Source organism: Hyla sarda, chromosome 4, assembly GCF_029499605.1.
Source record: "Hyla sarda isolate aHylSar1 chromosome 4, aHylSar1.hap1, whole genome shotgun sequence".
In the NCBI taxonomy this organism is placed as follows: Eukaryota; Metazoa; Chordata; class Amphibia; order Anura; family Hylidae; genus Hyla; species Hyla sarda.
The window spans coordinates 291,512,633-291,538,811 of record NC_079192.1 but is presented as its reverse complement, the minus strand read 5'-3'; the positions used below and the strand labels follow the sequence as shown (position 1 = coordinate 291,538,811).

At 42.0% G+C, this 26,179-nt stretch overlaps 1 protein-coding gene across 1 annotated transcript in view; it reads left to right on the top strand.

Annotated features, from left to right (window-relative positions):
• The window catches only part of CFAP54 (cilia and flagella associated protein 54), a 395,393-nt gene that overhangs the window by 234,301 nt on the left and 134,913 nt on the right, over positions 1-26,179 (top strand). The window contains exons 38-42 of the mRNA XM_056574483.1: positions 6,263-6,486; positions 6,702-6,837; positions 10,774-10,882; positions 11,826-11,969; positions 23,096-23,296. Of these exons, the coding sequence (XP_056430458.1) occupies positions 6,263-6,486; positions 6,702-6,837; positions 10,774-10,882; positions 11,826-11,969; positions 23,096-23,296 (814 nt within the window). The remainder of the gene's footprint in view (positions 1-6,262; positions 6,487-6,701; positions 6,838-10,773; positions 10,883-11,825; positions 11,970-23,095; positions 23,297-26,179) is intronic.

Below are 26,179 nucleotides of genomic sequence, written 5' to 3'. Positions count from 1 at the left end.
GGACTTGAGATTGTTGATATGTTTCCAAAATTTGGGTTCTCAAGTCCTCAGACAGTTCTCTTCTCCTCTTTCTGTTGTCCATGCTTAGTGTGGCACACACTGCAAAGACTAAGTGAACTTCTCTCCTTTTTATCTGCTTTCAGGTGTGATTTTTTTTTTTAATGCTCACACCTGTTACTTGCCCCCAAGTGAGTTTAAAGGAGCATCACATGCTTAAAACAATCTTATTTTTCCACAATTATGAAAGGGTGACAATAATTTTGTTCAGCCCATTTTTGGAGTTTGGTGTGACATTATGTCCAATTTGCTTTTTTTCCTCCCTTTTTTGGTTTAGTTCCAATACACACAAAGGGAATAAACATGTGTATAGCAAAACATGTGTTACTGCAATCCTTTTCTGTGAGAAATACTTCATTTTCTTGAAAAATTTTAGGGGCGCCAACATTTACGGCTATGACTTTATATATACAGTACAGACCAAAAGTTTGGACACACCTTCTCATTCAGAGTTTTCTACTACTGGAGTGCAGTGTATTATGCTGTATAACAGCACTTACATGGCAAGGCAGAGCCCTCAGAAGGCCCCTGGCTGCAATGGAAACCCATAAGCACCTGGCCATCATGCTGCTGAGCTGTTGATGGGGTAATAGAGCCCCACAGATGTCCCATCTTTACAGAGCAAATATATGAATGTAATATTAAAGGGGTACTCCGGTAGAAATCAAGTTTTTTTAAATCAACTGGTGTCAGAAAGTTAAACAGATTTATAAATGACTTCTATTTTAAAATCTTAATCCTGCTGTATGCTCCAGAGGAAGTATTTTTCTTTTTGAATTTCTTTTCTGTCTAACCAGAGTGCTCTCTGTTGACACCTCTGTCCGTATCAGGAACTGTCCAGAGCAGGATTGATTTGTTATGGGGATTTGCTCCTGCTCTGGACAGTTCCTGACATGGACAGAGGTGTCAGCAGAGAGCACTGTGGTCAGACAGAAAAGAAATTCAATAAGAAAAGAACTTCCTGTGGAGCATACAGCAGCTGATACTGGAATTACTGGAAAAATTAAGTTTTTTTTTAAATCGAAGTAATTTAAAAATCTATTTAACTTTCTGGCACCAGTTGATTTAAAAAAAAATTAAATTTTTTTTCCAGTGGAGTACCCATTCAACCATGTATAATATAGGTAATAATAAAGATGGAAAGGTCTGGAAAAAAACATTATGGGGGGGGGAGGAGTTTAGTTTGTTAGTTTTTTTTTCCTGACCTTAAAATTGAGTATGTATTATGTTCTTTTAAAATGATAGATAATCTGCGTATAACAGAGAATTTAAGCTATATAACATTTAGATCTTAGATCTTCTTGAAAGACATCTGAGAATCTTTGTAAGTTCTCCAATTTCACCTGAATATTTTCAAAACCTGGAATACAAATCAAATACTGAGAATGCAACTTTTAAAGAAGAGCGATATGCATTTCTGTCTTTAGAGGAGCCCCAGGGAAAAGTATTCAGTTGAGTTTGGTTGTAGTTGGGCTCCGTCTTGTTGGTATTACAGTAGTTGATGTTTCTGTCCTCTTAGATCGGCCTTAATTGACATTTATCCATCTTATTCCTATTATGTTTTCCCCATCACAGATAAGGTTCTTCCCATCACAGATAACGTTTTCCCGCATCACAGATAATGTTCTTCCTCATCACAGATAATGTTCTTCCTCATCAAATATATTGTTCTCCCCATCACAGATAATGTTCTCTCCCCATCACAGATAATGTCCTCCCCATCACAGATAATGTCCTCCCCCATCACAGATAATGTTCTCTCCCCTATCACAGATAATATTCTCTCCCCCATCACAGATAATGTTCTCTCCCCCATCACAGATAATGTTCTCTCCCCCATCCCAGATAATGTTCTCTCCCCATCCCAGATAATGTTCTCTCCCCATCCCAGATAATATTCTCTCCCCCATCACAGATAATGTTCTCTCCCCCATCACAGATAATGTTCTCTCCCCCATCACAGATAATGTTCTCTCCCCCATCACAGATAATGTTCTCTCCCTTATCACAGATAATGTTTTCTCCCCATCACAGATAATGTTCTCTCCCCCATCAGAGATAATGTTCTCTCCCCCATCACAGATAATTTTCTTTCCCCCATCACTGATAATGTTCTCTCCCCCATCACAGATAATGTTCTCTCCCCCATCACAGATAATTTTCTCTCCCCCATCACAGATAATGTTCTCTCCCCCATCACAGATAATGTTCTCTCCCCCATCACAGATAATGTTCTCTCCCTTATCACAGATAATGTTTTCTCCCCATCACAGATAATGTTCTCTCCCCCATCACAGATAATGTTCTCTCCCCCATCACAGATAATGTTCTTTCCCCCATCACAGATAATGTTCTCTCCCTTATCACAGATAATGTTTTCTCCCCATCACAGATAATGTTCTCTCCCCATCACAGATAATGTTCTCTCCCCCATCACAGATAATGTTCTCTCCCCCATCACAGATAATGTTCTCTCCCCCATCACTGATAATGTTCTCTCCCCCATCCCTGATAATGTTCTCTCCCCCATCCCAGATAATGTTCTCTCCCCCATCCCAGATAATGTTCTCTCCCCCATCACTGATAATGTTCTCTCCCCCATCACTGATAATGTTCTCTCCCCCATCCCAGATAATGTTCTCTCCCCCATCCCAGATAATGTTCTCTCCCCATCCCAGATAATATTCTCTCCCCATCACAGATAACGTTTTCCCGCATCACAGATAATGTTCTTCCTCATCACAGATAATGTTCTTCCTCATCAAATATATTGTTCTCCCCCATCACAGATAATGTTCTCTCCCCATCACAGATAATGTTCTCTCCCCCCTCACAGATAATGTTCTCTCCCCATCACAGATAATGTTCTCTCCCCATCACAGATAATGTTCTTCCTCATCACAGATAATGTTCTTCCTCATCAAATATATTGTTCTCCCCATCACAGATAATGTTCTCTCCCCATCACAGATAATGTCCTCCCCCATCACAGATAATGTTCTCTCCCCCATCACAGATAATGTTCTCTCCCTTATCACAGATAATGTTTTCCACCATCACAGATAATGTTCTCTCCCCCATCACAGATAATGTTCTCTCCCCATCACAGATAATGTTCTTTCCCCCATCACAGATAATGTTCTCTCCCTTATCACAGATAATGTTTTCTCCCCATCACAGATAATGTTCTCTCCCCATCACAGATAATGTTCTCTCCCCCATCACAGATAATGTTCTCTTCCCCATCACAGATAATGTTCTCTCCCCCATCACTGATATTGTTCTCTCCCCCATCCCAGATAATGTTCTCTCCCCGATCACTGATAATGTTCTCTCCCCCATCACAGATAATGTTCTCTCCCCCATCCCAGATAATGTTCTCTCCCCCATCCCAGATAATGTTCTCTCCCCCATCCCAGATAATGTTCTCTCCCCATCCCAGATAATATTCTCTCCCCATCACAGATAACGTTTTCCCGCATCACAGATAATGTTCTCTCCCCATCACAGATAATGTCCTCCCCCATCACAGATAATGTTCTCTCCCCCATCACAGATAATGTTCTCTCCCCCCTCACAGATAATGTTCTCTCCCCCATCACAGATAATGTTCTTTCCCCCATCACAGATAATGTTCTCTCCCCCATCACAGATAATGTTTTCTCCCCCATCACAGATAATGTTCTCTCCCCCTCACAGATAATGTTTTCTCCCCCATCACAGATAATGTTCTCTCCCCCATCACAGATAATGTTCTCTCCCCCATCACAGATAATGTTCTCTCCCCCATCCCAGATAATGTTCTCTCCCCCATCCCAGATAATATTCTCTCCCCCATCACAGATAATGTTCTCTCCCCCATCACAGATAATGTTCTCCCCATCACAGATAATGTTCTCTCCCCCATCCCAGATAATGTTCTCTCCCTCATCCCAGATAATGTTCTCTCCCCCATCCCAGATAATGTTCTCTCCCCCATCCCAGATAATGTTCTCTCCCCCATCACAGATAATGTTCTCTCCCCCATCACAGGTAATGTTCTCTTCCCCATCACAGGTAATGTTCTCTTCCCCATCACAGATAATGTTCTCTCCCCATCACAGATAATGTTCTCTCCCCATCACAGATAATGTTTTCTCCCCCATCACAGATAATGTTCTCTCCCCCATCAGAGATAATGTTCTCTCCCCCATCACAGATAATGTTCTCTCCCCCATCACAGGTAATGTTCTCTCCCCCATCACAGATAATGTTCTCTCCCCCATCACAGATAATGTTCTCTCCCCCATCACTGATAATGTGCTCTCCCCCATCCCATATAATGTTCTCTCCCCCATCACTGATAATGTTCTCTCCCCCATCACAGATAATGTTCTCTCCCTCATCACAGATAATGTTCTCTCCCCCATCACAGATAATGTTTTCTCCCCCATCACAGATAATGTTTTCTCCCCATCAGGGCTGTGGAGTCGGAGTCGAGGAATCGGACGAAATTTTGGGTACTCGGAGTCGGCAAACAATGCACCGACTCCGACTTAGACTCCTACTAAATTTAGATTGGAATAAAAAAAAAAAAAAAGCAAGTTTAAATGTCCCAATTCACAAAAAGTTATAATTAATGACTTCTCTACTTTAAGAATAAAGACCAATGCATGCAGTGCCTCACGTAACCGCAAAACGAACATGTTAAGTGACCGTGAAGAAGCATGCTTTTCATGTGCTTTACTATATGGTACACAACGCACAATTAGGAGCGGCAATACGTATACTTTCCATAGTGTTTTGTTCTGCTGTTACAGGGAACCCATGGGTAACCTAGCCTCTCACTGATAAGGGGTTAAGGAAATATGTTTTTTTGCAGGACTAGAGACACTTGTATAAGTGAAGGGAATGGAGGGTCAGTAGTTCAAGACTGAAGCTGTAAACCATTGGAAAAACTGCTGCCATTCAGCTAAGGCTATAAAAACTTGTAAACTCGATTGTTAGCTTAAAGGGGTACTCTGCACCTAGACATCTTAATCCCTATCCAAAGGATAGGGAATAAGATGTCAGATCGCCGGGGTCCCGCTGCTGGGGACCCCCGGGATTGCACTATCATTACTACACAGAGTGAGTTCGCTCTGTGCGTAATGACGGGCGGTACAGGGGTTGGAGCACAGTTACGTCATGGCTCTGCCCCTCATGATGTCACGGCCAGCCCCCTCAATGCAAGTCTATGGGATGGGGCGTGGCGGTCTTCACGCCCCCTGCCATAGGCTTGCATTAAGGGGGCGTGTCATGATGTCATGAGGGGCAGAGCTATGACATTACGCTGCTCCATCCACTGTATTGCTCTGTATCTGTCCCCCGAACTCGCTCTGTGTAGTAATGAAAGCGCGGTGCCGCAGCAGCGATCCCGGGGGTTGCCAGCAGCGGGACCCTGGGGATAAGATGTCTAGGGGCGGAGTACCCCTTTAAACTTTAAACATGACTATGGGATTCTACTAGGGAAATCATGTTTTATAATAAATGCCCCTTCCTTGATCCTCCCACTGCCCTATCTTCAGCAGCAGATCAGTACACAAACTGTTCAATACAGTAGACTGTTGGCTTCCCAGCCAGTAGTCCTGTGGTAATGACAGGTATGTTACCTTTCTTTACTTCAAGGAATGTATAAAATACATTCGCATATTAATTTAATACAGAGGAGTCGGGGAGTCGGAGTTGGAAGTACAGAGCAGTCGGGGAGTCGGAGTCGGAACATTTATCTACCGACTCCACAGCCCTGCTCCCCATCACAGATAATGTTCTCTCCCCCATCACAGATAATGTTCTCCCCCATCACAGATAATGTTCTCTTCCCCCATCACAGATAATGTTTGAATATTGTCTGGCTGATAGTTCATAGCCTTTTCTTTTTCCCTTTTTAACAGCCAGCATTGAAATTAATTTTAATTTGTAAAACTACTCCACTGCGTCTCTTTCTTTTTTTTTTTCTTTCAGTTCTTTCAGTCCGTCCGTCCCCCCAAATTATTATTTTTCTTTTTCTGAAGAAAAAAAGAAACAGGAGAAAAAACTGTTTCTTTTTTCATGGCTTCACAATTTCTGGAAACGTATAGACCTTATGTATGTACCCTAATGTCTGATTGCATGTCGTAATACAGAGGTATGATCTTAATGCGTAATGAGCCAGTTAATACCACTATAATGTAATTTTTATCCTTAGGTCATTGATGAAAGTGGAAAGTTTAGTGTCCCAAGTTGCATGGGAAGCATTGCTGATGATGAAGGGGGCTCAAACTTAAGGTTTGACTACCCCTTTGATGATGTGAATGTTATTGACATGCGTTGGATATGTGATCTAGTAATGAAAGCCATGGAAGTTTTATACTTTGTGAAAAGATGGGAAGCATTGGTGCATATAGCGGTGCAGTTCAACATTCTTTCTCAGTAAGTATATTTACATTTGCTATATTTGGGCAATATGTGCAGATATTGTATGTCTCATATTAAAGTAGTCAAATTCAGTATTGTAATTTTGATTGAATTGCCTGTAAGACTTTCTGCACCAGCTGAATTTCTGCAAGGAGAACAAATACCCTGCGAGAGCAATATTGAAGTCTAAATATATATTCCTATATTTATATATTGTTCTATATTTATAGTGAGAGGTTTACTGAACAAATCACACCACTGTTGGTGCCTGCACAGAGGATGCTAGCTGGTAGTATATTTCACATAAGAGGAACTGATGTTTCCGAAATGAATTCCAATGCACCTGCGGAGGAAAGTGATGAAAAGGTCAGTGACTGAATATTACATGTTTTGCATATTTTATCTAGTGTTAAGATGTTTGCACTAACATGGATTCACCTCCGTTGACTGAAAAAAAGAAAATATTTGCATCTTAATTTGTTCCTAGTTTATTTACTTGTTGGAATTTTTTTTGTAATTTTTGGAAGGAGGATACAGTGTGTGTTTTGTTGGCTTTTTTAATTAAAATGTATCCACAATTTGTGCACCAACATAGTTGTTAGCTCTCAGAATTTCTCCTTAGAAATAGTGTTTAGCCCATTATTAAAGGGGTACTCCGTCCCACGACATCTTATACCCTATCCAAAGGATAGGGGATAAGATGTCAGATCGCGGGGGTCCCGCTGCTGGGGACCCCTGGGATCTCGGCTGCAGCACCCCGCTATCATTACTGCATAGAGCAAACATACTGACGGCCGATTCAGGGGCCGGAGCATTGTGACGTCACGGCTCCACCCCTCGTGACGTCACTACCAGCCCCCTTAATGCAAGTCTATGAGAGGGGGTGTGACGGCCACCATGCCCCCTCCCAAAGACTTGTATTGAGGGGCGGGCCGTGACTTCACGAGGGGGCGGAGCCGTGACTTCACAGTGCTCCGGCCCCTGTATTGCCCATCATTACGCACAGAGCAAGTTTGCTCTGTGCAGTAATGAAAGCGAGGTGCTGCAGCCGAGATCCCTGGGGTCCCTAGCTGCGGGACCCCAGCGATCTGACATCTCATCCCCTATCCTTTGGATAGGGGATAAGATGTCCTGGGGCGGAGTACCCCTTTAACCTATGTCTCTGTCAAAGCTGAGGGGCGTCAGCCCTGAGTTGATTTTGTAAGAGGCACAATGTTACATAGCACATCAGGGATTCTGGAGTCCAATCAGCTTCTTCATGACACAATTGCATGGAGACAATTAGCTGTCATATCATAGCAGCTCAGGGCCCTCTCCCTCTCTAGGCCATTGTTGCTGCATTGACACATCTACTATTACAGCATTCCATAGTCAGGTTGCTCTAGTAGAGTGCCAAGTAAATAGATCAGTGCCGTACTTATATCACCACATGTGGAAAGGTTCTAACTACCGGTAATTAAAGGAGAACAATTTTTTTAAATTAACTGGTGCCAGAAAGTTAAACAGATTTGTAAATTACTTATATTTTAAAAATCTTAATCCTCCAGTACTTATCAGCTGCTGTATGCTCCACAGGAAGTTCTTTTCTTTTTGAATTTATTTTCTGTCTGACCACAGTGCTCTCTGCTGACACCTCTGTCCATGTCAGAAACTGTCCAGAGAAGGAGAAAATCCCCATAGTAAACCTATCCAGCTCTGGACAGTTCTTGGTAGTATATGTTATAATAAAAAGAAGAGTATCCTTACAAAGTATAATTGATTTTGCAAAAAAACAAGGTTAAAAATGAAAATTGGGTGAAAAATGTATCAAAAATGTGTAGCTCACTTAGGATATGGGGAAGGAGGGGGGGGGGGGGGTTGCTCTAGGTTAAAGGTGATGCCTTCACCTGATAGGCCTAAGAAATATATGGAAGAGAGATCACATTAATTAAAATCTCCAGTAGCACTGTGATGTGATCTACCCAGTGCTACTGGAGATTTTAATTAATGTGATCTATTCAGCACTACTGGAATCTATTATTACTGACAATTTGGTTACTTTTGGAATATTATCTTCTGCAATATTATCTGTTGTGACGAACTGCAATTAACGAACTGTGAATTATATACCTATACCAACAGAATAAGACTCCTGCAATACATTATAGTGGATACTTTTTATAATTACTTTTATTTGATCAGTGCTATATTCATTTATTTATAATTTATTTTACCTAACACTATTTGTATTAATATATACCTTTCACCTCTGCAAGGGCCCTGCAAGGTGATCATCCATTCATTAACATATTTTATTACATATATTATAATTAATAAATATACTTTTACTGGATCCTAAACCTCTTTTCTCCTTTTCTTATTTTTGTATCCTTTTAATCCTATACCCCTAGTGCTCTTGAGGACTGGTTTTTGTATATATATATTATATATATTTATCCCTCTCTTCCATATAAAAATTAAAATTGGCCTGGTCTTTAAGGAGTTAATACATTTCTGACAGCCTAAATCTAACCCCTAGGCACTGCTTAGGGATTTACTGTACACTGTACAGTGAAACTAATATCATGTTGCAGATTAATTATAATTTATTAAAAAGTATGCATTATTTTTGTGATTTTCTGCACCGAAGTGAGATAATGTATAAATGTAAATAAAATGAGGAACCATATAAACTTTGGGCTAATAGTCCTCTAACCAGTGGCTCTGTCATAACTACTGTGCAACCCTGTCTGAGGACAGCGTAGCAGAGAAGGGGAGATGCCGATTTTTGGAATATCATGCAGTCCTTAGAGCAGATCATTACACCTATAGATCTGGCATGGCTGGATAACTGCATTTTGAAAGTCACAATAATCACCAACTACCATTCAGTAACATAAACCATTAAAACATACAATCAAATGCTTCAGAGTAATATATTATAGATGTAGGTTCTGTAAAAACCTTACCCCTCACTACTATAATCAAAAAAAAATTGAGTGCCCTGAGTAGCCACTTGGATTATCACCATTGCAATCTGCCATGATTGGTGGCAATTCAACGCCATGGTCACTTAACAAGTATGGTTAACATGCTTAAGTAACATGAAACTTCCGGTTTCCGAGCCTGGAAACGCAGCTCCGCACATAATGCGGGTGCTGCAGGGAGATCGCGGGGGTCCCAGCGGCGGGCCCCCCGCGATCAGACATCTTATCCCCTATCCTTTGGTTAGGAAATAAAATGTCTAAAGCTGGAATACCCCTTTAATAGCTATACAGTTAGTTAGTATACTTTCTGTATCAATTTTCTCATAGTTTTCAAGATCTCAGCTTACTGTCATTGATCTAACTTTCACGGATTACTGAGGAATAGAGATCTTTCCTGGTCATATGATAGACTCATAGCTGCATGGCTTGCATATCCTTCAAATGATCAGAGTTCCTTCATATTGAAAGCAAAGAATTAGGCTGGGTCCACACTGCATGAATGCAGTACGTCACAGGTATCCAACGGTATCCTGTTCAAAACGGGATACGGATGTATACTGTAGTGTTCTACAGTGGGTCCAATTCATTCCATGGTGGTCTGCCATGCTATAAAAGTGATATTGTCATCAGGGTCATCCACAATAACCTGTTGGTACAGGCTGGAAGTGCCACTGGTAGTGACACAGGTTATAATGGTATTTACCTACCACTGATCCTTGGCCCCGTCCATCTGTTATCTTCTTTAATCTGGACACAGGCTTGGTGCATCGCAGGAGCACACTGACATCAATGCTAATGCTGTTTTTGCCGTGCACCAAGTCTGCCGCCAGATTAAAGAACATAACAGATGAACAGGACTACTGCGGCATCTCAGTCACCCAGCTTCTATACAGGAGTCCCTACCCTAATATGCCATTTATATTCACCTGCTGTGTCCATATATTCTAGGTAACATAATCTTCATTCTTGTCATCTTGTTTTAGATTTATGGTCTTGTGTTACATTGGCTTTTTTCATTTGCTTATTTGGCTATAAGAAATCTTACTGCCTGTCATATTTTTATTGTTTTTTTGACAAAAAGATTATTTCCCATAACCTAACCTTCAATTTAACGTAAAAAGAAAACAACACTATTTTGTTAGATTTCCCTGTAAAACATAAAGTGTTGTTATACTTTTACTAAAGGACAAGATTAACATCGGTCTGTCTTCTCCCACATTGGATTATATAAAGCAACATCGGTATTATAGTATTTGAAAAACATGCATGTCATAATAAAAAAAAAATGTTAACAAAGAGCCTTCAGAAATGTTCTCTCTTCTTGTTTGCTCCTTAGATGCATTGCAGGAATTACATCGGAAAACAACTGCACGTCAGCACAATCAGTAATAAAGCAAGGAACTCTGGAGCGGATTTTGATCAGAGAGGACACATTGTTCATTCAGGTCAGAGTTGAGTTACATGTCTTCATGTGACATGTATTTGTATACAAAGCAAACCATTAGAAGATTAGTTCTGATATTTTCTTTACAAATTGCCATATGACTACATTCATCAAATGCAGTTTGATAAAATTTATAGAGTGTCATAACTCAAATTGATTTTAATGCATATTTTAAGGCTTATTCTGCCCACAATCTGTATCTTACTGTTTTCAATGGAAATCCATGCCATAGCTCCTACAATGCATATTTACATGCACACTCCTATTGGTTTGATTTACTGTCTCTAATAAGTTTATTCTCAGAATCTCATGTCCAGTGTACCCACTAGATTGCGCCCAGAACATAGCTGTAATACACAAGACATAGCCACATTCCTGTTACAACTGCCTGTTTTGAGGGACGACTGGAACATCTAAGCCATTTAGGATAGGCAGGGGCTGTCTTCACATATGCTTTTTTGCTATATCATTTTACAAACCAAACCTCTGAGTTGTATAATACCATAATAAAGCACTCATGTTTTTATATGAGGCCTTACTGCACCTCAGTGTACTTATGGCATACTGCATAATGGAGTTATTTTCTCTTAGAATCATTGCATTAGGTAGAAAAGAACTGTAATATGGCATCCTATGGCAGCATGTACAGTTCCTACAGCACGTCCTTAGTAGAAACTCCATGTGCTTCTGTACAGTCTATGCTGTGTGCATGAGACCTTACTCTCACTACTTGTTTGTTGACTTTTATTGACTTAATAATATGTTCAATATACATCATATTTTTGATGGTATTGTGTTTCTGGCTATGTTAAAAATGATATTTGAGGGGGGAAACAGTTTAAAAGTTTTTTATTATCCACTTGTAAACCTCTTAGTTAACCTAGCAACCAAAGCAAACATATTTTTGAATATTGCATAGAAATCATGTTTTTCTTTTATTACAGACTCCAAAGTACTTACATGTGTTCCCCTGGATGTGTTAGATACATTTTCTTGCTTCCGTGAAAGTTTACAGAAATCTAAATACTCTAGCCGAGCACTGAGACATAGCAGAAAACTACTCACTCTATTCTTAGCTTATAGTCAAGGTATGCAAAGCCATATGTATATTGCTGGTACTGTATTGAAAACCTTTTGTATATGAATGTGAAATGGTATTATCAGTAGTAGTAGTATCAATACTTAAATGTTGACAAATGTTCAGCAAGTTAAAGACTGTTGTGATCAGTTATCCCATGCACAACCATACATGTACTGCTGTGGACAGCTTATCCAGTACAACAGGTATGTTGGCATTCTGACAGCATAGTAAAACTTGCATAATCCAGTGAACTTTGTGGGTGACGGAATTCTCTGGAGCTGACCGGAACAAAGAGGCATCAAGTAGGTAGGTTCTGGTAAAAAAAAAAAAAAAAAAAGCTTTATTCAGCCAAGATGCAACGCGTTTCACTGCGCATGCGCAGCTTCTTCACGCATGGCAATCACAGGTACAAGCAAGGTTATATATCCAAAGTTTAACCCTTTACATACAGACCTGCAAGATTTTTTTTTTCTTATCAGTAAAACGTCAAAACTGTATTTCGGACTACACTGTTAGAAATTCCTTCCAGTCTCGAAACATAAGGCTAAGGATTGTTTCCTGGAAAGAGGTGTACAGTAGGTTTACAGAAGCATCTTAAATTGCTGGAAAAGATAACAAGAGACCACTACAGTGTGTGAGTGACTTAGCCACTTTCCCCCTCCAGAAATTATGAAAATAATTTTGCAATTGTTCAATAATTGTACATATTTCAATTAAACATCCAAAATATATTGGGCCTGAAAGAGTACCTGTCATATCCCACAAATTATTTTTTTTATATGTTACTCGGTACCTAATCATGATGATATAATGCACATATAATTTCTATGTGTCTATTTCTCTCACAAATACCTTCTTTTTAGTTCTCACTTGGTTTTACATCCTGTGCTCTGAAGAGGGTGTGTCTGCCTCTTGCCCTCATTCTACATGACTCATCTTCCTCCCAGAGTCTGCTGTGCTGTGCTGGGTCTCTTCATCCAATCGCTGCAGGCTGCTCTATAACCTCCTCCTCTCTGTTTCCATGCTTCTGCCTGATAGAACAGGAGTGAGCACAGAGGACAGCTAGTCCCGCCCTGATTTCTATCAAGATGAGATCCATTTTTTATTAAGTATATTAGAAAGGTTAAATTGGTACACCGGTGGAAAACTTTTTATTTTTTTTTTATTTTTTATCAACTGATACCAGAAAGTTAAACAGATTTGTAAATTACTTCTATAAAAAAAGCTTAATCCTTCCAGTACTTATTAGTGGCTGTATACTACAGAGAAAATTCTTTTCTTTTTGGATTTCTTTTCTGTCATGACCACAGTGCTCTCTGCTGACACCTTTGTCCATGTCAGGAACTGTCCAGAGCAGGAGAAAATCCCCATAGCAAACATGCTGCTCTGGAAAGTTCCTAAAATGGACAGAGGTGTCAGCAGAGAGCACTGTAGTAGTGACAGAAAAGACATCCAAAAAAAGAATTTCCTCTGTAGTATACAGCATTAAGATTTTTTAATAGAAGTAATTTACAAATCTGTTTAACATTCTGGCATAAGTTGATAAAAAAAAAAAAAAAAAAAAAGATTTTCCACTCTAGTACCCCTTTAATGTTTGCCAATATCTCAGGGGTGTGGAGATTTGATAAAGAACTACTTGTCCACGGGACTTAAAGGGGTACTACGGTGCTAACACATCTTCTCCCCTATCCAAAGGATAGGGGATAAGATGCCTGATCGCGGGAGTCCCGCAGCTGGGGACGCCCGCGATCATGCACGCGGCATGCACGTTTGTAATCAGTCCCCGGAGCGTGTTCGCTCCGGGTCTGATTACGGTCGACCTCAGAGCCGGCGGCGTGTGACGTCACGCCCCCGTGTGACGTCACACTCCGCCCCTCAATGCAAGCCTACGGGAGGGGGCGTGATATATAATCGGTGAAGGGAAATTGAAATTGTAAAAGATAATTTAGCAAATGTGGTAGTTTTCTTTTCTACACCATTTACCTTGTGGTTGAGATAACGTGTTATTTTGATACTTTAGGCCAGCCTGATTACAGCCTGCTTTTTTTCGCATACCAGGCTGTATAAGGACTAATTTTTTGCGCCATAATAGGTTTTTTGTATCGATACCATTTAGGTATTGATCTGACTTTTTAATCGCTTTAACTTTTTTTTTCTGGGATATTATAAAAATTGCAATTCTGTGGTTTGGTATTGTTTTTTTTTAAATGTACATCATTTACCGTATGGGATACATAATATTATATTTTAATAGTTCGTACATTTACGCACACAGCGATACTAAATATGTTTAACATTATTATGTTTACATGTTTTTAAATAGTAAAAGGGGGTGATTTGAACTTTTAACATAGAAGGGGTTAATGTGTGTCTTTTAAACTTATTAAAACTTTATTTTTTTGACACTTTATTAGACTTTTAGGAGGAATCATTAGTTTACTCATACAGATCAATAGAGTTCTATTGAACACCATTGATCTGTGTGCGCTGTGCTCCATTGATAGAGCCTAGTCCAGCCAGGCTCTATCAATGACAGAGCCACGGGACAGCAGAGAAGCAGAGGTAAGCCCTCCGACTACTTCTATAGTGGATCTCCCCCCCACGAACAACTGCTAGCCCCACTAGCCCACCAGGGAGCATTCACATGTCCCTTTAGATGCCGCTGTCAGCTTTGACAGCGGCGATCTAAAGGGTTAATAGCCAGCCACAGCGATCACCGCATGCATGCCCCCGGCTACTGAGAACAGCTGGGGGCTGCAGAGTATGGAGCGGGCAGGAGTCGGGAGCCCGCTCCATATAGACTGCTGAGCGCCGCCGTGCTTGTCAGGTCCGGTCCTGCTTGCCCGAAGCCGGTCTAAGGGACGGAAAAATTCACCTGGCCGGCACCCGGAACTGCATGTCCCAGGTGTCGGGCGATAGGAATTCCACATCCCTGTATCTACAACATATAAAAAGTTTTTGAATCTGACAATGCCCATATAGAAAAGAGGCTGTTTCAGTAGCCATGTAAAATTGCTATGTGCATGAGGCCGAAACTATACCCACATCAGTTTGGTGTGGCTTTCAACTAGATTATTTTAATGGCTGTGCAATTTTTAGTTTCAGTGTGGCTCTACTCTCCTCTTTAAATTGTTACTGTCATTTAATTTAAAGGAAATCTATGATCAATGTCACCTGCACTATCCTGTCAGTACTAACAGGTAGCGCAGATGACACTGATGACAACGGTACTTACCTTGTACCGTTTCGTGCAGGGGATCTTCAGTAATCTTCTCCTTTAGCTTCAGCTCCGGGCCCGGGTGGAGCTTAGTGACGTCACCGCTGCTGGTCTCTTGCAGCAGGACCCAGCAGAGAGCAGCAGCAGTGACGTCACTAAGCTCCGCCCATGCCCCATGCGTGGCCCAGAGCTGAAGCTAATGGAGAAGAATACCGGAGATCCCCTGCACGAAACGGTACAAGGTAAGTACAAGGTAAGGTCTCTTCGTCAGATATACAAGTACTGATAAAAGAGGTACATATATATTGGAACACACAGAAAAGTTCCGGGTCATGACACCTGATGGTAAACAGTTAATGTACGGTACCGATAAAATACATAACACACATAAAAAATACTCATAACCATAAAATAACAAAAAGATGCAAGTAATCAAATCAAACTCAATCCCACTAAGACAGAGTAGAGATGAGCGAATTTTTGAAAAATTTGATTCGGCCGATTCGCTGAATTTTCCGGAAAAATTTGATTCGGTCCAAATTTATTTGCGGAGAATCGTTATAAAAAAATTGCTATTTCTGGGCTACAGAGAGCCTTAGTAGGGGTGTAGAACACTTTGCCTTGTCGTAACTAGATATGAGCAAACTTTTGGAAAATTGGATTTGGCCAATTCGCTGAATTTTCCGAAAAAATTTGGTTTGATCCATATTTATTTGCGGTTAATCTATATTATAAATGGCTATTTCTGGCCTACAGAGAGCCTCAATAGGGGAGTAGAACACTTTGCTTTGTTCTAACACGCATATGGAGTGTGCTGGGGTAGTGAAATAATACTGAAATTCAGTATGACATGGAGATTACAGGCATCGCTTTTAGAATCACTGCCGCAGAGCGGCACAATGACAGAGCCTGGAGGTGGCATCAGTATGAAGAGACCATATAGTGGCTGAATGACACAGCGTGGAGGTGGTGGCAGCATGAGGAGACCATATAGTGGCTGAATTACACAGCGTGGAGGTGTTGGCAGCACAAGGAAGACCATATAGTGGCTAAATGACACAGCCTGGAGGTGTTGGCAGCTTAAGGAGACCATATAGTGGCTGAATGACACAGCTTGGATGTGGCTGAAGCATGAGGAGACCATATAGTGGCTGAATGACACAGCGTGGAGGTGTTGGCAGCATGAGGAGATCATAGTGTCTGAATGGAACAGTCTGGAGTTGGCAGCAGCATGAGTAGACACTTGGGCTTCACAATCCCTTAGATTAAAAGATGAATTTTGAAATTAAAATTGAACATTTATGGTAGCTAGTGCTACCATAAAAATTTTTAGGCCCAGGCCCAGCAGCATCAGTAAACCATATATTGGCTGAATGACACAACCTGTAGGTGGGGTATGGGTACAAAGGACCAAATTTAACAAGGCAGCACAATGACAGAGCCTTGAGGAGACCATATAGTGGCTGAATTGCACAGCCTGGAGTTGGCTGAAGCATGAGGAGACCATATAGTGTACTAGGCCGGAGTCTGCCCGGAGTGGAGAAGAGGACCCCCGAAGAAGAAGGACAGCCCGGACCGGTTCACCCTCCACCCGGAATGTCGCCGGACACTACAGGAAGGGAGGATGGATGGCCCGGACCACCCTGACAGGTAGGGGGAGAGAAGCGGGTGGTGGCCTATGGCACCGCAAAAGCCTCTGCAGTGCATTGATTTAAAGCGCCCGCTTTAAATCAATGCTCTGCAGCGGTATCGAGGGGGGATAAATAGCTGATAACTTATACCGGAATATCGGTATAAGTTATCGGCTATCGGCCCTAACCTCCACCGATTATCTGTATCGGCCCTAAAAAAACGATATCGGTCGATCCCTACTCTGCTTGACATACTTATTGCGTAAATGAGGGGAATAAAATACGCTTCACTACGCTTAACAGTATTTGTCTAGAACAGCAGCAGGTGTGTACTATTGGCTGTCCTTTCACAGTATATAGGCCCTTGACAGATTAACAGGTACAAAATAGTACACTACTTAGATGTAGGTGTGTGGTATGCACTTATAAGGGCAGAAAAATGTGGTACAATACGCTTAAAAAAACATATTTTAGTAAAACATCAGCCGGTAATTACTTTTGTCTGGACTTTCACAGATTAACATGTACAAAATAGTACAATACTTAGATGTACGTATGTGGTATGCACTTATGAGGGCAGAAAATGCGCTACAGTACATAAAAAAAAAAAATTGCCCACAGCACCAGCAGTACACAACAATGCTGGAGTACACAGTCACTGTGTACTAAACCCAAAATTGCAAAAAGACTCTCTCTCAAATACTACTAGGAATGGACTGCTGGGTATGGAGTATACCATCTACAGACTAGTATAACCAGCAGACCAGTTGTTGTGGAACAAAGACACAGATTTGCTCTAAAAAAATATTTCTCCCTCCTGTGAAAACATTTCTGCAGCTGAGGCAACACACAGCTCTCTGCCTCTCTCTGTAACACAGTGCTGTTCACAGTGACTGAGGGGTTAATCGCTGCAGTAAGAATTAATTTCTGTGCAAATACGCTGTGCTCTGTGTCCTACAGAAGGCTGAGATGACTAAGAGGTGAAACGCTGCTGCAAAAAGCTTTTCTGTGTAACACACACACAACGATGTCCGTCCTATCTCTATGCAGTGTAATGAATGATATGACAAGCCGCAAAATGGCTGACGAATATATAGGGCTGTGACATCACAGGGGTGACTGGCTGCTGATAGGCTGCATCCTGCATGTGATTCAGCGTCATCCCGCCTACTTCCCTTCCCGCCTTCCCAGCATTCCTTGCATTCCATTCCTTTTTAGATGCCCTGGAGCCTGGACCGCAGTAAATGGAGTTTAACGAAGGGATTCGCGCGATAGAATCGCTGCGATATTCGCATTCATTGCAAATCGAATATTTCATGAAATTCGTAACGAATTTGGGTTCGTCAGCTTCGATTTGCTCATCTCTAGTTGTAGCACTTATAGGGAGTGTGCTGTGGTAGTGAAATAATACTATTATTCAGTATGACATGCATATTACGGGCGTCGCTATTAGAATCACTATGAATTTATTAAAAAAAATTAAAATCCCTTTTGAGGACCCATTCGAGCTGACGGTCCGCCGCGAGGCAAGCTACTACCTGTTCCAGCCCCAGCCTCTCAGCAACCCCCGACCCCCCCCCCCCATGACTGTCTTACTCTGTGTGGAACTGCGAATGTTTCATTTAATCAGTTATGGTTCAATGTTATCGCTCCAACCTGTTTCATTGGATTCTTGTGGTTATTTCAGAGTTACAGAGGTAATATATTACGATGGCCTCAGTCTTGAAAAGATTACATAGATTTTTTTTTTTTTATTTAAATAGAAGATGTTGAATAGCTTCACAAGTTTAATGTGCCAGCAGCATGAGGAGATCACGTGGCGGCACAATGACAGAGCCTGGTAATTGGAATGAGCAAACTTTAAATCCTTTTTTGAGGACCCATTGGAAGACAAGTCTGGTGCCAGCAGCTGCGGTAATTGCATCTCCAGTAGTATATAATTGCTGCAGTGTAAACTGGCAAAGCTCTTAGTTGTATCTTAAAATCGAGCTGGCGGTCCACCGCGAGGCCAGCTACCGCCTGTCCCTGCCCCTGCCTCTCAGCGCACCCCCATGCTCTAGTACTAGCAACTTGGACAGGAGCATATTCAGCTTCTGTGCCATTTCATTGGAGTCTTCAACCTGCTTCATTGGAGTCTTGTGGTAATTCCACAGGTAATATATGACGTCGACGACCATGGGGCCTCAGTCTTGAAAAGATTACGTAGATTTTTTTATTTTATTTAAATTTAAGATTATGATTAGATTCACAAGTTTAATGTCCCGGGTGCCCAAAGCGTTTACTTTCAACTAATACTGTATGACCACAAAACCCAATATAACAAGGAGCCACATAGCGGCACAATGACAGAGCCTAGAGGTGGCAGCTGTCCAACGAGACCATAGGGCCTCACAATAACAAAAAGATTAAAGATATTTTGTAAAATTTAAATTGAAGATTTGAAATAGATTGAAAAAGTTTAATTTAAGGTGCCAACAGCATGAGGAGACCATATGGTGGCCCAATGACACAGCCTGGAGGTGGCAGCAGCATGAGGAGACCATAATGTTAAAGAATGACAAAGCCTGGAATTGGCAGCAGCAAGAGGAGATCATATAGTGGCAGAATTACCAAGCCTGGAGGTGGCAGCAGCCTGACAAGACCATAGGGCCTCACAATTGAAAAGATTAAAGATATATTTTAAAATTTAAATTGAAGTTTTTAAATAGATTAATATAAAAAAAAATGATGTCATGTGCCAGCAGCATGAGGAGACCAAATGGCAGCACAGTGACACAGCCTGGAGGTGGCACCAGCATGAGGAGACCAAAATGTGACAGAATGACCAAGCATGGAGGTGGCAGCGGCAAGAGGAGACCATGTGGTGACAGAATGACACAGCCTGATGATGGCAGCAGCCTGACGAGACCATAGGGCCTCACAATTGCAAAGATTAAATCAATTTTTTGAAATTGCATGTGGCCATGTTAACATCCTCCGAATACTTGATGAAAAACTGGCACACCGCAGAGTAGCTGACTTACTGCTACTGCCACCGACTCCAGGGACCCCTGTTCCACTACATCCTGGGCAAGTAGGCTGTCGCGAAGCAGTTGGTCTACCCCGGGCACGTTTGGCTCCAGATATCCCACTTCTGCCACCATGCTGACTGCCAACCATGCTACCACCTTGCTGGCTCAGCTGCTGCCTCACGGGCAACCTGCAACCCTCTTCTCCTGTTGATGAGGAAGACCCTTCTGCACCCGGTTCCCAAGTGCGATCGGCTTCATCATCATCGAGTTTTGTCTGCACGTCACTGATGTCCGACTCAGGTTCCCCAACAGTGTTTGCTTCAGGAGCCTGAAAGCTCGCAACACCACCTCCCACTCCACTCTCCTCATCACTACTTGCCTGCCTAGCGGAGGAAGCGGCGGATGTCTCTTCCACTTCTTGGCTGGGCAGTAGCTGCTGTCTGTCCTCTAGTAGATCGTCCTCCACCAAATAGTGGAGCTGAACCCACAGCATACAATACTTCTGGGGGGAGGAAACAGCATAGGACAGAGGCAATGTGAGGACAGGGACTGCTCCCGGGCCATGCCAAGTGAGGGTTGTGTCTGAGGAACCCACCGACTGTTGACTGGGGGTGTCAGATGTCACTTGTGATGAAGTGGATGTTAATCAATCGATGACGGCAGATGGTTTGCTGGTCGAGACACAACCGCTAGCTGATACCGGGAGCTCAGGCCTCTTGCTGCGACTCCTGCCTCTCACCCTTAGTCTGCTGTGACCTCTGCCTACGCCGGATGAATTTAGGCCTCTGCCACTCCTCTGTGCACTGTCCTGGCACTTCTCTGCCTGACATAATTAGTGCAAATATGAAGGTAGTACAATATGCTCCACTACACTTAAAACAGTATTTGTCTAGAACAGCAGCAGGTTTTTCGCTGGCCTTTCACAGTACGTAGGCACTTAAAGGGGTACTCTGCCTCTAAACATCTTACATCCTATCCGCCGCTGGGGACCCCCACGTTTTCAGTATCACAGCACAGAGGAAAATCTCTATGCATGATGACGGGGCGATACAGGGGCCGGAACACCATGACGTCATATACTGCAACTATATACTTGTATTGAAGGGGTGGGACCTGGCGGCATGAGGGGCCAGAGCCGTGACGTCATGGTGCTCCGGCCCCTGTATCACCCCGTCAACACGCACAGAGATTTTTCTCTGTGCTGTGATGACAGCGGGGTGCCACTACTGAGAATGCGGGGGTCCCCAGCGGCGGGACCCACACGACAAGACATCTTATCCCCTATCCTTTGGATAGGGGATAAGATGTCTATGAGCGCAGTACCCATTTAATACTTTAACAGGAACAAAACGGTACACCACGTAGATGTACGTACGTGGTATACACTTATGAGGGGAGTACAATACGCTCCACTACACTTTAAACAGTATTTGTCTACAACAGCAGCAGGTGTGTACTTTTTGCTGGCCTTTCACAGTAAGTAGGCCCTTAAGACTTTAACAGGAACAATATCGTACACCACCTATGTACGCACAGGTTACACTTAATAAAGGACAATACGCTCCGCCACGCAACCTGTACTAGGCACTATTAGCAGGTGATTATGGCTTTTAGTGCTCTGCTCACCCTAACAGGCTGGCTACTATTAGCTTTTCAGTTGTTGTACACACCAGTGCTGCAGCACACAGTCGCTGTGTAGTACACTTAAAATTGCACTTTCTCTCTTAATCTCTCTCCCTTCCCTATCAGTGCTCATAGGCTGGATTTGGCCTTGAGGTGATTCGCTACTGTAAAAATGCTTTTCTGTGCAACACACACTGCTCTCTGTCCCTCTCTCTGTAATAGAATGCTAATGTGACTAGTAGGTGAATCGCTGCTGTAAAAATGCTTTTCTGTGCAACACACACTGCTCTCTGTTCCTCTCACTCTGCAATAGAATGCTGATGTGACTGGCCTCAAGATGGCTGCTGATTATATAGGCCTCTGACAGCACAGGGGTGGCTGGATGCTGGTAAGCTGCATGCAGCATGTGATTCAGCGTCATCCCGCCTACCCGTGTTCCCGCCTTCCCAGAGTTCCTTGCCCCATGTCCTGACATGTGGAGCCGCCATTTTAGATGTCCTGGAGCTCCTGGACTGCACTAAATGGAGTTTAATTAAGCGATTCGTGCAATCGAATCTTGGCGATATTCGGATTTGTTGTGAAGTAAATTTTTCATGAAATTTGTAACGAAGTCGGATTCGTCGGATTCGATTTGCTCATCCCTAGTTAAGAGTATGTTTTAATGTGTGTTATGTATTTTGTTGGTACCGTACATTATCTGTTTACCATCTGATGTCATGACCCGGTACTATTCTTTCTGTTCCAATATATATATAATACACTTCTTTTATCAATACTTGTATATCTGACAAAGAGACCGTTTCGAAATGCCTTATGAGAAGCGTTGTTTTATATCTTTTAGACCGTTTCGAAATGCCTTATGAGAAGCGTTGTTTTATATCTTTTATACGATAAACTACCTGGATTTTCAAGCCTGACCCTGCATCTTCGATGGTCCAGCGCTCCATATGATTTCCCAATTTGATGACCTCTGCTGTCCGATTTCATGGCTTAAACTATTCTGGTACTAGACTCTCTATACCGCCGGGACCTGTGTGCAGCTGAGCATTCTTTCACATCGTGAATACAGGTGTTGTGCTCTTAGCATAACACCATCCGGAAAGAGGCGAATCTTCCCTTTCTACCACAGTATCCCATTATCTAACAATCTTCACCAGTTTGTTTTATTTTATCTCTCCTCACTTCCCCGCTTTGCACTTAATGCATGAGATGTGCTACATAGAATATAATTGAGCCTCCTGCAATGAGACGGACTTAGCATCGAGCTTCACCCAGCACTGAGACCCAACTGATTTAAACTTTTGACATGCCTTTGACATTAACACTTTAACCAATGGTATTCAGCTGGCATCTCCTGGGGAAGTCTGGCTGTGCATTTAATTTATTTTTATATAAAGAGATTTACACTTCTATGCTGATTATTTAATAGTATATTCTAATGGGGGTTTAGGCTGCAGGCACAGACTTTTTCTCAGGCACAGGGCTGAACTCTTTTTTTTCTTTTTTTTATTACAAAAAAAATATATATAGGACATTTTTAAATATTAAAACACAGTAAGCCAATAGATGGAAATGACGTGGTTCAAAGGTGTTTATATCTATTTATTGGATATAGAGGTACATGTTTAATTTCTCCTTTTCTCCTTTTCAGGGTTAAATTCACAAGATAAGCATACCAGCCCACAGCTATCCTATGGAAAAGTTGGCTTTTCGAATGGTGCATTGCAAGCCTACCGCCCAGTCCCCCCAGACCTTTCAGAAGAAGAGTTTATCTCTGTGTGTTCTATTGAAAGCAAGGCAATTCCTCCCTCACACCTTTCCATTGTTATAGCTTCCTATGACAAGACTATTGGTAAGGCATTCATATTTTCACTGATAACAAGCCACAGTCTTAGATCAATTAATCTGTCGGTTGGGGATTAATGTCTTCAACATCCAACATGTATCGCAAAGCTGGACAGTGACAGCCAAATATTCCCAAATATATCAAGTTCATTTAATCACCCTGATGAGGTGTATGGGGGAGGGAGTCAATCAACACGTCCTGTTACCTGAGGGAAAGATTAGTATGCATGTGGGCTTATAGAGTTACCATTCATTAAATCCTTCATCTCCTCTGCGCTAAACAATTCTGCTTCACATCCAGAGCTGTACTTTGTAAGCCCAGACACTGCAGCCTGTCATAGTGTGCCGTGCACTTGCCATTACATCATTTATCTTTTACTGACATATCCATTTATTTGCAAATTTATTTCAAGACAGACAAAATAGTAGGTTAACATAATAATGAAAGGTCCTATAGAAAAATACATAGTGGAATAACAACAGGGAACATGTAAATATGTAAATACGTAATATGAAAATGAAATGCAATTCAGCATGTCTTGTAATTATTATGATTTTATTTATCTGTTTTTGCTACATACAATTATTACATATATGTTCCTGCAAATTGCAACCCTATTGTCCAGGCATGCTAAATTCACACTGTGTTCAGAGTTTACATTTGGCTATAAAGTTATCGTACATAAGTCTTCTAATGAAAAGAAGCGAAGGTCCAGCGCAGAGACTCGAGGAATATAGTGATTTATTCACATGCCATATGGAACATCACAAGGAAACAGGGTACAGGTGATGCGTTTCGGCCTTACGCAGAGGCCTTAGTCATACATAAGTCATTAAGCAGAGGCCTTAGTACATAAGTCTTCTAATGAATGCCATTATTTAATGACATTTAGTTGTTCTGAAAGAGGTAGTTGCTTTTGCCATTCAATACAGCTGAGCTTGCTGGTTTCATGTAATCTGGCCAAATTTATGGCAAAAGGACACCTTTTGGCATATGTGTGCCCATTAAAGTTTATAAGCTCATTGGTAGTATACATTAACAGACATGTCTTTTTAGTCTATTTTTCTGTTTACATTAAAGGAAATCTGTCACCAGTGTCAGCTGTACTTACCTGTCGGTACTTACCCTATCTCGGTCTTTTGCAAGCATCTCCTGTAATCTCCGTTAGCTCCAGCTCCGGGCACCAGCTTGGGGCACGGGCGGAGCTTAATGACATCACCGCTGCGGTTCCCAAGACTCTGGACCCAGCAGAGAGCAGCAATGGTGACATCACTAAGCTACGCCCATGCCCCAAGCCGCTGCTGCTCTATGCTGTGTCCCGGGTCCTGGAAATAGCAGTGGTGATGTCATTAAGCTTCGCCCGTGCCCCAATCTGGTGCCCAGAGCTGGAGCTAACAGAGAACATTACAGGAGATCCCCGCCACGGACCAGGACAAGGCTAGTACCGCTGTTATCAGTGTCCCCTCCACTACCTGTAGGTACCGACAGGTTAATGCAGGTGACAGATTTCCTTTAACCCCTTAACGACGCCGGACGTTAATGTACGTCTTGGTGAGCTGGTACTTAACGCACCAGGACGTACCTTTACATCCTAAGCATAACCGCGAGCATCGGAGCGATGCCCGGATCATGCGCGGCAGGTCTCTGCTGCTGATCGCAGCCAGGGACCCGCCGGTAATGGCCGACATCCGCGAACCCAACCGATGTCCGCCATTAACCCCTCAGATGCTGTGATCAATACAGATCACGGCATCTGCAGCATCGCGATCACTAAAATCGATGATCGGATCGTCCGCAGCGCTGCCGCGGCGATCCGATCATCCAGCATGGCAGCCGGAGGTCCCCTCACCTGCCTCCGCTGCCTTCCCGGCGTCTTCTGCTCTGATCTGCCTTCCCGCAGACCAGAGCAGAAGATGACCGATAACACTGATCAGTGCTATGTCCTATACATAGCACTGAACAGTATTAGCAATCGAATAATTGCTTTAAATAGTCCCCTATGGGGACTATTAAAGTGTAAAAATAAAAGTAAAAAAAGTTACAAAATAAAGTTAAAAAAATGGGAGAAACCCCCTCGCCCAATAAAAACGTAAATTGTCCCATTTTCCCTATTTCACCCCCAAAAAGTGTAAAAAAAAATATTTTATATACATATTTGGTGTTGCCGGGTGCGTAACTATCTGAACTATTAAAATAAAATGTTAATGATACCGTATGGTGAACGTAAAAAAAAAAAAAAAAAGTCCAAAATAGCTGCTTTTTGATAACATTTTATTCCCCAAAAAAATTTAAAAAAATGGATTAAAATTTTATATAAGCAAATATGGTATCAATAAAAAGTACAGATCGCGGCGCAAAAAATGAGCCCTCATACCGCCGCTTATACGGAAAAATGAAAAGTTATAGGTCTTCTAAATAGGGGGATTTTAAACGTACTAATTTGGTTAAAAAGTTTGCAATTTTTTTAAAGCACAACAGTAATAGAAAAGTGTGTTATTATGGGTATCATTTTAATCGTATTGAACCAAGAAATAAAGAACATATGTAATTTTTACCGTAAATTGTACAGCGTGAAAACGAAGCCTTCCAAAAATTAGCAAAATTGCGGTTTTCTTTTTAATTTCCCCACACAAATAGTATTTTTTTGGTTGCGCCATACATTTTATGGTAAAGTGAGTGATGGTATTACAACGGACAACTGGCCGTGCTAAAAACAAGCCATCATACTAGTCTGTGGATGTAAATATAAAAGAGTTATGATTTTTTTGAAGGCGAGGAGGAAAAAACGAAAACGTAAAAATTTAATTGTCTGCGTCCTTAAGGCCCAAATGGGCTGAGTCCTTAAGGGGTTAAGAATATTTGTTATCTCCCCATTCCCTACATGTGGGT